We start from the raw sequence: 11,884 nt of genomic DNA, 5'->3' as shown, positions 1-11,884 counted from the left end.
TTTGTTAGTTCTTAGTTTGCAGTTTCTTGCCACTTCTTTTAGTGCATTTTTTGTTACTTCATAGTCTGCAGTTTCTTGTCACTTCTTTTAGTAAATTTTGTGTTAGTTCATAGTCTACAGTTTCTTACCACTTCTTTTAGTGCACTTTACGTTAGTTCTTAGTCTGCAGTTTCTTGTCACTTCTTTTAGTACACTTGGTGTTAGTTCTTAGTCTGCAGTTTTTGTCACTTCTTTTAGTACAGTTTGTGTTAGTTCTTAGTCTGCAGTTTCTTGTCACTTCTTTTAATACACTTTTTGTTAGTTCTTAGTTTGCAGTTTCTTGCCACTTCTTTTAGTGCATTTTTTGTTACTTCATAGTCTGCAGTTTCTTGTCACTTCTTTTAGTGCACTTTTTGTTAGTTCTTAGTCTGCAGTTTCTTGTCACTTCTTTTAGTACACTTGGTGTTAGTTCTTAGTCTGCAGTTTTTTGTCACTTCTTTTAGTACAGTTTGTGTTAGTTCTTAGTCTGCAGTTTCTTGTGACTTCTTTTAGTGTACTTTGTGTTAGTTCTTAGTTTGCAGTTTCTTGTCACTTCTTTTAGTACATTTGTGTTAGTTCTTAGTCTGCAGTTTCTTGCCACTTCTTTTAGTACACTTTGTGTTAGTTCTTAGTCTGCAGTTTCTTGCCACCGCTTTTAATACACTTTGTGTTAGTTCTTAGTCTGCAGTTTTTGTCACTTCCTTTAGTGCACTTTGTGTTAATTCTTAGTCTGTAGTTTCTTGCCACCGCTTTTAATACACTTTGTGTTAGTTCTTAGTCTGCAGTTTTTGTCACTTCCTTTAGTGCACTTTGTGTTAATTCTTAGTCTGTAGTTTCTTGCCACCGCTTTTAATACACTTTGTGTTAGTTCTTAGTCTGCAGTTTTTGTCACTTCCTTTAGTGCACTTTGTGTTAATTCTTAGTCTGTAGTTTCTTGACACTTCTTTTAGTACATTTGTATTAGTTCATAGTCTGCAGTTTCTTGTCACTTCTTGTAGTACACATTGTGTTAGTTCTTGATCTACAGTTTCTTGTCACTTCTTTTAGTACGCCTTGTGTTAATTTTTGGTCTTTAGTTTTCTGTCAGTTATTTTATTACACTTCCTGTTAGAAGTTATCTTAGGGTTGTTTTTTTTCTTTTCTCTGTTTCTCCATCGCCAGCTAACGTCATCATAAGACTGTTTTACCTGGTATTCACTAACTTTTATTTTGCTCGGATCATTTCATTTAGCCAATCTTTTCGAGTTGGTGAAATAAGTAATATTTTATAGGAAAACGCATTGCGTGATTTCTTCTTTTCATCTTATCTTTTAAAGTCGTAAACGTATTTTTTACGATTCCGTAAGCGAACAAGACAAACCTTTTGTTATTGGGATGAATATCTCCCGTATTATATATTGTTTAGTCAGAGTATCCCATTTAAAGAAGCAAATGAAATATTTCCCTGTTTTATAACACAGTGTATGTTAGCTTTAGGCTGTAGTCCTATTTTACAGAAGAAAAAAAAATACTCCAAAGCAGGTTCAAACAGTCTGACTTTATAGCTGTAAAATTTAGAACCAAAATACAGGTTTTGAAAGTTACGTCATGTTTATACACACATAAGAATACACACTGTTATTGGTCAGCTTGGTTCTTCCTTTGGGCGTTTACGTTGTTTATGAACCACGTGGAAAACGAGGACAGCAGTGAGACAACATCTGAAAGTTGAAAGCAAGTATCAGTTACTGTTATTCGTTTGTTGTAGTAAAACGTTAAACTTGCTTCATTAAATAATGAAATAGTGCCTGTCTAGTTAGGCACTCTTAATTAGTGCTGTAAAAACAAGTAACCGCTAAAAGTTAATATGGGTAGTAAAACATCGCTGGCACTGCATTTGTTGCAATTTAAGACATTTAGATATTTTTCATAACTAAACCTTAAGATTTATTCTTACAAGAATGCAACATCCGGTTTATTTTCAGGGGTACATCGTATATGGGAAATGATTGCTGAGGAATTGTACATACAAATAAGTTAAGGACAACAAGAGACCTGTTAGTCCATCTAGGCAGTCCCACATATCATACTAACCTCTAAAATAAAACACCCAAAGCCAGCCTTTATCATTCAAATATTTATAAAGACTTCCCTTAACTGCATCTACCACATTTGAAGGCAACTCATTATAAAAGCCAACCACCCTGTTTGCAAAATGAAGCTGTCCTAGCTGAAGATGACTCCTACCTTACCAAAAACAAAAACAAACAAACAAAACAGGATGAATTGCAAACTTTTCAAAAGCTTCTTTCAAATATATATAAAAAAGGAGGCAATGTGGAGAATGTGTTCTAATTAATACAGTTCAAATTGTTTCAAGTTATCAGAGAACAAATGTTTATGTATAGTAACTGAAAAATTGCAAAGTATACCGAGAAGCTAACTGAATATTACAGGGGAAGATTTAATAATACAAAAAATATAAGAAGGTATTGTTGTTGTTTTCGCTCAGAACTACGCAATGGGCTCTTTGTGCTGTGTCCACCAGGGGGGTTATTGTTTATCACGTCTTTTATATATATATGTATTACATGTTTGCACTGAAAGTGCCCCCAATGTCAGAGCGGTAAGTTTGAGGACTGATAATTCTATAAACTCTGTTTCGACACCCGTGGTGGGCACAGCACAAATAGCCCATTGTGGAGCATTGTGCTTAACTACAAACCAACCAACAAGCAAAAGTGTCTGAAGTATATTTTCGTAGACTATTAAAAACTGTTGATATATATTTTGCTCTCTAAGTAGCAGCACCTTTATTTTTACAATCATTATTATTATGTTGTCGTTTTAGCGCAAAACTACACAACAGGCTATATGAGCTCTGTTCACCGCGAGAAATCGAACCTCGGATTTTAGCGCTGTAAGTCTGCAAACTTACAACATGCCCACCAGAGGACAAGAGGATTTCATAACAAGAATATTAACAGATGGTTGTTATAATTTAATTCATTAATAAAAGTCATTTAATTCAACAGTTATAGAAGTTACCAGTCAATTAAGATTCGTACGGTATGTCAAAAGTTGTTGTACATTATCAGAATAATACTTGCCACAAAGTGGCACTGAGATAAAAATGTGCAAAAAAAAGTGTGGGGAAGAAACTTGTAGGAAGTGAGTGTTTTTTTTTAAATAGTTTATTTTGTAGGATCCTCTGTTTTAAAGTTTTGGATGAACCAGTGAACAATATATCTTCCGACAACTTCCGACCAGAGTGAGCTATGAAGTAAATAAACACATGTATTGAGAATGATGCTAAGACACTGCAATTTTACTAGTTCACTTTATGCTGTAAAATATTCACGGTGGCGTGGGGGGGGGGCTAGCCCCCACTTTTTAATCTGCCCCAGAAAAAAAAAGTATCAAATTAGGAAAATTATTATAAGGAAAAGTAGGTGAATGCGTAAAATTTAATCCAGAGCTCAAGAACTTCCAAGGCCCTAAGGCAAGCCCTTGGATCCCGTCCGTAGTGGATGCGCCTGTAGTACAGATTTTCTCGATCAAATAAACCTTGGCCAACCCTCCCAACCCCCACTTTTAATTTGCCTCCTACACGTCTGTTACGTAACATGCTAGGTGATACATAATTAGCAATGTTTGTTTTGTTTGTTTAATTTTCTTTAGAAACCACAAATTATTCGATTTGCATCAAAAAAATATTTAATAGAATATATCTGAATTTGTAATATTCTCTTCGACTGAGTAATTAACTAACGAAAAACACCGAAACTGTCTATTCCAGTGGCAACTAATGTGATTTTTCGTACTTAATCCTGTATGTGGTGACTTTTCTTCATCGATTATATTAAATATTGTAGTTTTTCTATCAGACAGGGCCAGATATAATCATATTTTGATAACGGAACGATCACGAGCCTGTTCTCTTTCTCATTTTCTAAAAATGATAAACGTCAGTAATCAGACGAGCAATATCAGCATTTTTGTGACCAGTCGTAACAATAATTTCAGCTGATTTGACAATTTTTTTATCATGTGAGGTATATTTTAAGAAACGGAAATCAATAGAACGTTGAAGTTTCGTTGCACAAGTAAGTCTCTTATTTTAAATAAGAATTTGGTAAAATGTCATGATACCGAAGGTTAGAAAAATACAAGAATTGCACAGGTAAAGGTATAAATATTACATGTGTGCGCATTCTTGTGAACACGTGTGATATTGTCCGTGGTCTAAAGATTTTTAGGCTGTGCTCTCATGCTATTTCTCAAACTATCGCGTGACAACTGAAATAAAGCTTCGTCGGGATTGGTGGAAACTATGAGGAGTTTCGGAAAGTGCGCCAATGGGAACGATACAGACTGTGATCAAACATCCGCTTATCGTATTGGACAGCATGGAACTCTTAAATATCAACTACTCGACAAGAAAAAAGTACAGAGAGCTTGAGACGGTCGGAATTAAGGCAGTTCTTGTGAATTAGATTTTTTTATAGTACATAGTTTGGAGAATCTAGCGTTTTCTTCCAGTCATGATCCTCGTGTGCAGAAGAATGCTAGCAGGAGCTGCTATCATTCTGGTTCTCTGTCTTTCTTACGGAGAGTCCGTAAATATCCTAGAACAAGAGCCAACAAGTAATAGCTCCTGGACCATGAATGTATCCTCCACATACTCCCTTTCCATCTCTTCTATCGTCCTGTTGTATGAAAAACTCTTCGAATCACTTCAGCTAGGATCAGCAGTCAACATAAGTGACCAGTGTGCAAATGCAACCCATCTTTTGGTACAGGCAGTGCGAGCAGAGGAATCGTGGGCTCTACGCAGTAAGTAAAACAAGAATTGTTTATTGTTATCCAAGTTTCATCGTTTGTCTCGTTCTTCTTCCCTCTCTGTCGATTAGTAACCCATGAATAGGAGCTAAACTCTTAACACCAGACACTTTTAAGCGAGCTGAAAACTGGACTGACACACTTCCTGACTCATACTTGCAGTGAAATAAGGTTAACATACTTTTTTTCTTCTTGTTTCGTTTTTCTTATACTAGATGTTTGTCTCAAGCTGAAACATATCAGTGTGTTAGATGAAAGGTTATGAACTGTTGGCACTAATTATTAATGCCAAAAAAAAGAAAAAGTTCCAAATATTTTATAAGCCAAGGTATTCCATTGTATTGTAGACGTACACAAACTTCCAAAAATTATTGCATTATACGAAGGCTTGCGAAACGTAAAAAAATATCTGTTCAAGAGTAGAAAAGATTAATATACAGTTGCTAGTTGAATGTCAGGGAATTATATTTGACTTGAAATCGGTTAATAAGTAAATAATATTCACCTTAAATTTTCCAATTTTCAGTACATTTTTATTGTATTCAGTGATAATTGACAGTTGTTATTTTTTTAATATGACAGTCATTTTTATTTTCTAAGTGTTGTTAAAGTTAAAACATAATTATACTTTGGATTTCATAATTAAATTAAATTATTTATATTTATGTGTACGTTGCGGAAACACATTGAAATTTTATTTCAATAAATAAGAAATTTTATTAGTATTGGTATTGGATAGTATTGTGAAATTATAAGTTACAAGCGTCATCAGCTTTATACGTTACATATGTCACGAGCTTTATACGCTATATATGCCATCAGATTTATACGTTACATATGCTATCAAGTTTATATATTACATATTCCATCAAATTTATACGTAACGTGTGCCATCAATTTTATATGTCACACGTGTTACCCAGTTTATATGTTACACGCGTCACCCTGTTTGTATACCACATGTGCTCAACGTTCGGAAGTTACATGTGCCGGTACTTTTACGTGACATATATTACCCACTTGATGTAACACACACATTTCACCCATTTTAACATATCCCACATATTTTAAGTATTACTCATGTCTCCAAATCAAAATAAGATGCACGTGTCATCAAGTATATATTTTACATCTATCACCAAGTTCAGCTGTTATTCGTGTCACCAGTTTCTAAGGTTAAACTATTCAACACTTTTATATATAATATGGTTCACCACGTTTTTACTGCATCTGCTACGAACTTTATATGATACTTGTGTCGCAAAGTTTACATGTGACATGTGTAACTAAATTTGTATTACATATCTCAAAATATCTATATGTGTCATCAAATTTATATACGTTACACGTGTCAACTTTATATATGACATCCGTTATGTTCTATGCGTCATCATGTTTATATACGTTACACGTGTCAACTTTATATATGACATCGGTGATATGGTTTGTGATACGGAGAAGATATTTGTAATAAACATTTGATTTACATATACACTCACGGCTGATAGAGAGAGAGGTGAAAGAGAAAATGTCGCCGTAACAGTGACAGAGAAAGAAACTGACATCATTATAAAACGGGTCACACGTGACATAGGAGTCAAGGGTGAAAGTAGGACAATACACAGTGCACGAGAGAGAGAGGTGTGTTTATGCCCCAAGCGACCGAGATCTTCCTCTCTTCGGCTACGGTCCTTGGTTTTGGTTTTACAAATTCGGAATGATCTAAAGTCTGGATCTGCGGCAAATGTTGAAGTCTTAAACATTTCAAGTACATTAAGAAGCAACAATATTTGATGGAATATTATAAAAAATATTTAATTATAGTTATCTGGAAGATATTTATGTTATTTATTTAATATTTAACAAGCAATGAAATAAGTTTCTTTTGTACAAAAGTTTGTTTTTTTCGAAGGAAAGTGAACCATGAGAATAAACAGCTGAATTGAAACTGATCACATGGATGAACACGCATGAAACAGCTGAATTGAAACTGATCACATGGATGAACACGCATGAAACAGCTGAATTGAAACTGATCACATGGATGAACACGCATGGAACAGCTGAATTGAAACTGATCACATGGATGAACACGCATGAAACAGTTGAATTGAAACTGATCACATGGATGAACACGCATGAAACAGCTGAATTGAAACTGATCCCATGGATGAACACCATGAAACAGCTGAATTGAAACTGATCATAGTTCGGTGCATATTTAATAATGTAAAAGATATGGTTAAACTCCTTTCTGAAAAATCATAACATTGATAAGCAACCATAACACACACAGTGAAACATCATAAGCAGTGTGATTATTGGAAATTGACGCAGTGCAGAGTAATTTATATATATATATATGTGTGTTTTCATCTAGCAAAAATATTATAACACACAAACGAATAAAGTAAGATAAACAAACTTCGGGAAATGACCATGTAAAAGTATTGTAATTGTACTTCCAAATTATTTTAAACTAAAAATGTACATCGTATATATATTTATACACACACGCGGGTGCGCGCGCAAAACCTGATCGCTAATACACTACGCATGAAACGTCATGTCAAATATGTGTTAAAGTTTCTGGTAATTTATGTGTTAAAAACGCCACGCTCGTCTACAACGCTTATTGGCAATCAGTGATAACAATACAGTCACGTGATTCTTTTGACACGCTTTCATTTTGTTACAGATACAGCGGTTTAATGATTTTGTAGAAGCTAGCTTAATTCAGGTTTCGTAGCACCAGGTCAGTGATAGGTAAGTTCACTAAGCTACTTTCATTCTGCTGAGAATTGATCTTTGAACTTTTATTAATGTCAAACAGGCAAAGGTATGAAGGCGGTTACATAACACGAACTTTTACATTAACGATACATAAGATGTGACTTAACTTAAAATATCTGCGTATTAAATTATTTACAAATTCTTTAAACGAGCCACAGTCTGACGATGCGATGTTAATAGTTATCTTTAAATATTTACTGATTAAATTGTTTACAAGTTCTTTAAACGGGCCACAGTCTAACGATAGGATGCATTTGTTTTTATTTTCAAATATTTACTTATTAAATTATTTACAAGTTTTTAAACGAGCCAGTCTGATGATGCAATGCAAAAATTTATTTTCACATATTTACTAATTAATTTTTTTACAAGTCCTTTAATCGAGCCACAATCTTAAGATGCTATGTAAAATGTATTTTATCCCGAATGTGTGATGTGAGTCTCTTTGATTCTTCTTATGTTACATCCATTGGATCTTTACATTTTAAGGGACGAACGAGTACGTCAGATAACCCACGTGGCTGTTAGATGTTGGCTTCCAGAAACATTTCAAGCAATAATGTAGATAAATATGAGAGGTTTACGATGATAGTAAGGCTGGCGTAGTTGACATGAAGTTAAGCGTCAGTGGACTCATTCCCATTCTCCACCAAGGCAGATACTTTGTTTTTTTCTGGAAATTATTAGCTGGACCAATACCTCTTGAAACTTAAATGATAAGCTGTGGTCATCGCACGTACACAAATTTATTTCGTACACATTCATTTATTTTTAAACACGTCAAATAAGCATGGAAAAACATGCCACTTTAACACACATAACAACACTAAGTTTACATAACTTCTCAGCAAGTGTTACGTTATTTACGAAAAGTTAGTGTTCACACATTTCTGAGCAACGGTTAATAAGTGCAATGAAAAACTCTCCGTTAGATTGCTGGGTGCCAAGTTATAGCAAAGTAATTCAGGGATGCTAAGTGTTCATCGGTGGGACAGTCATGAGTTTATGGACTTACAACGCTAGATTCCGGAGTTCGATTACCCGCAGCGAACATTGAAGATAGCCTAATGTGGCTTTGCAAACAAACAAACAAAGTTAGCTGTCGAAAGAGCGATAAGTAGAGTTTTATTAGTGTAGATATAAGGTCAATTAAACCTGTTTTACCATCTCACAATGTACCGTGCTCATACGAAACAAAATGGTTTCGTTATGCTGTACTGTGTTAACTTGTTCTAGCTATAATAGAAGCTTTGTTTGTTTGTAGTTAAGCACAAAGTTACACAATGGACTATCTGTGCTATGCCCACCACAGGTATCGAAACCCGGTTTCTATTGCTGTAAGTCCGAAGACATGCCGCTGTGCCACTGAGAGGACCTATAATAAGGGCTAATCCTTTTTAATGTTTTATACTTATGTTTTGAATTTTCTAAAATATATTTCTTAGGAAAAATAGAATACGGATCTTTTAGAAATAGTCATATCTTGTTTATCATTATAGGTCAAACCCCACAACTAATTTCAATATGACATTACTAAAGCTTATTACATGCTTTACAGAAATTAAAAGTAACATCCTTCTGTAAACCTTGAAAGATATTATGGTTTAAATATATTATACATATGGGATATCAACTGAATTGTTTTCTATAAAAGAACATAAAAGCAATTAATTTCTTGACACGATAAATCCTTCTTTGCTTCAAGCCCCTACAGTGTTGATTTCAGACTGTACTTTAAACCTAAATCAGATATTTTCGTAATTAGGTCAGAGATTCGGAGACCACTTTCGCTTTTACGTAAGGCGTCATGAGATTGACACAGATATCCTCACTGACGCCGCCTACCTGTATATACTCACAGTATGAAACGTTGAATGAGTCAATATTAAATAAAAACACACACACACACAAATTAACACGATGACACGCCGGTCCTGTCTGCACTTTATTTTTTAAACCACTTGCAGTGTTACTGATTTATATTCTACAATAGGGCAAAAATACTAAATTTTTAAATATTGAACTGCTTAAACAGTTATCGTACTGTGATTTCGCCATTTTATTCGGATTTGATTTAGTCGCAGTCTGTGGGTCGAGAGTTCGAAATCTGTACCGATCATGCTCGCTCGTGAGGGCGTTATTATGTGATGATCAATCCCATTATTCGTTGGTAAAGAGCAGCCCAAGAGTTAGTGGTTTTGACTAGCTGTCTTTCCTCTAGTCCATCACTTCAAAATTAGATACAGCTAGCCCTGGAGTAGCCTTGCGCAAGATCAAACAAGTAAAAAAAAATTAATTGTTTTATTCTTCCTTTGAACACCATGTTTATCGGTGTCGCCCTTGGTAGTTGTGATTACTAAACGAGATGAGGAGGTAAAAACTTAGAAAACCCCAAATACCTGGTTTACTCATAAAATGTCAGAATGTCTAAAGCGTGTAGTCGTGTGTTCTAATAATAATATGAATTATGAAAAAAAAATTATCTTTTCGTAAGTTTACTGTCGATAAAAATCAATTTTTGACATGTCGCTAACACCTGCCAGGTGCTATCTGATATGGACACAATTTACAGTTTATCAAGGCTGACCTGTTTTAATAAAGGCTTTTCAAGATTGTTTACAGAATTATATTTAGGCCATTGTTTACATTACTCAGTACTATCATCAAATTGTTAACGGTTCAAAACTTATATATAGTCTTAATTATTATTACCTATCAGTTTCACCTCCTAGAACATACACGGGTTTGCTACTTACCTGAAATGACCTCACTCTGGGTAACAGAAGCTAACAAGTGACATTAAATCACACACACACATATATATAAATGAATAACGAATGTCAAGCATGAACAAAGGAAAGAGTTATTTAATAATCACTTAAAACGGTTGCTAATTAAGCCCGAAAAACATTTGCAGTTCGAGTTATTAACTTTCATAAACACCAAATAAAATTGGAATAGTTAAGAGAAATTTATTCAAAAATCTACTTCTCAATTACCCTTACTGCACGTTTTAAGATTATGTGATTGTGATTTTGCTTAAAATCGAATTAATTCTAAAGTGGGTATTTTCAGGTTTATATTTCCAAAATGTTTTGGTGTAAAGCTTTCATTATAACGTTTTCATGAAAAGACGAACGAGATAATTATTAGCAAGGCCGGATTAACGGTTTCATATCGTTCTTCACCCATGCGCTATACATACTAAAGCTATACCGGTATGGTAAGTATCAAATATTAAAGAAATCTCTCTGTCTGTCTGTGGACCATCTCCTCCTATACGAATTTTAAACTTTAGTGGGCCCCATAGCTTTGTTATGCCATACCTTCATTGCTTTTTCTTATAGCATATAACTATTCCAATAAATTTCGTAGCCCTCCCCCAACTTTCGTAGGCCCAGTACCCAGTGTGCCTAATGGATAATCCGGACCTGATTGTTAGATAAAAAATTTTGCACTGATTTAATTGACTTGTATATCCTTCTTATAGTACTCAAATTATTTATTATTTCATAGCTTTTTTGTTCCTTTGTATTCTATGGGTTAATTTCTGTCTCTCTTCAGGCCAGTTAACAAGCCTAGTGTCGCAAAACGGGCCACAAAATAAGATCTAAACGTTCTTTTCTTGGCTCTTTCTAGATTAACCAATCCCAGCAGAATTCCTGGTACCAAAACCTAAACCTCGTTGGGTTTTTGAATTGTACCGCATCTGCAACCACTTTTAACAACTTAAGAAACTAAAGAACCATTAGTTGTATTTTTTGTTGCTGTTTAGGTCCTATTTATATATAAAAAGTAGATATACAGCAAAACAAAGTCTTTTATTCTCCATACGAGACTAATTCGGTATCGAAGACGAAATAATGTTGGTATAGCGTGAACAATTCATTTTTCAAAAGTTGTTTTCTGGAAACGTCTCCAGGATGGCAAAATGATGTTTTGAAGGGAAGTTTACACGGTATGGACAGACTATTAAACACAGAAGTGCTTGTTGTGAGTCATGACAGCTCTTTGACGTTGACACAAACTCACAATCATGATTTTGGAATATTTTATTAGAAAATTAATTATAATAATTGGTGCAAAAAAGACAAAAAACAACAACCCTGTTACTTTAAAATTATCGTAATATAATATGACTCAATTTAAATTTATTTCGTTTAAACAGAATTCCTTAAAATTTTCACTGAGTGGTCACAAGTAAATAGACACCTAATTTTTCGTCAGTTAACTGATTTATGCTAACTAATTT

The 11,884-nt window shown here is 34.3% G+C and overlaps 1 protein-coding gene across 1 annotated transcript in view; it reads left to right on the top strand.

The window, feature by feature from the left end:
* Window positions 1-4,540: 4,540 nt before the first annotated feature.
* LOC111087620 overlaps window positions 4,541-11,884 on the top strand; it is a 47,517-nt gene continuing 40,173 nt past the window's right edge. Inside the window, exon 1 of the mRNA XM_022394896.1 lies at window positions 4,541-4,833. Coding sequence (XP_022250604.1) covers window positions 4,542-4,833 — 292 coding nt within the window. The 5' untranslated portion in view covers window position 4,541. The remainder of the gene's footprint in view (window positions 4,834-11,884) is intronic.

Source organism: Limulus polyphemus, unplaced genomic scaffold, assembly GCF_000517525.1.
Source record: "Limulus polyphemus unplaced genomic scaffold, Limulus_polyphemus-2.1.2 Scaffold2388, whole genome shotgun sequence".
Lineage (NCBI taxonomy): Eukaryota > Metazoa > Arthropoda > Merostomata > Xiphosura > Limulidae > Limulus > Limulus polyphemus.
This window is presented reverse-complemented; position numbering and strand designations above follow the sequence as displayed.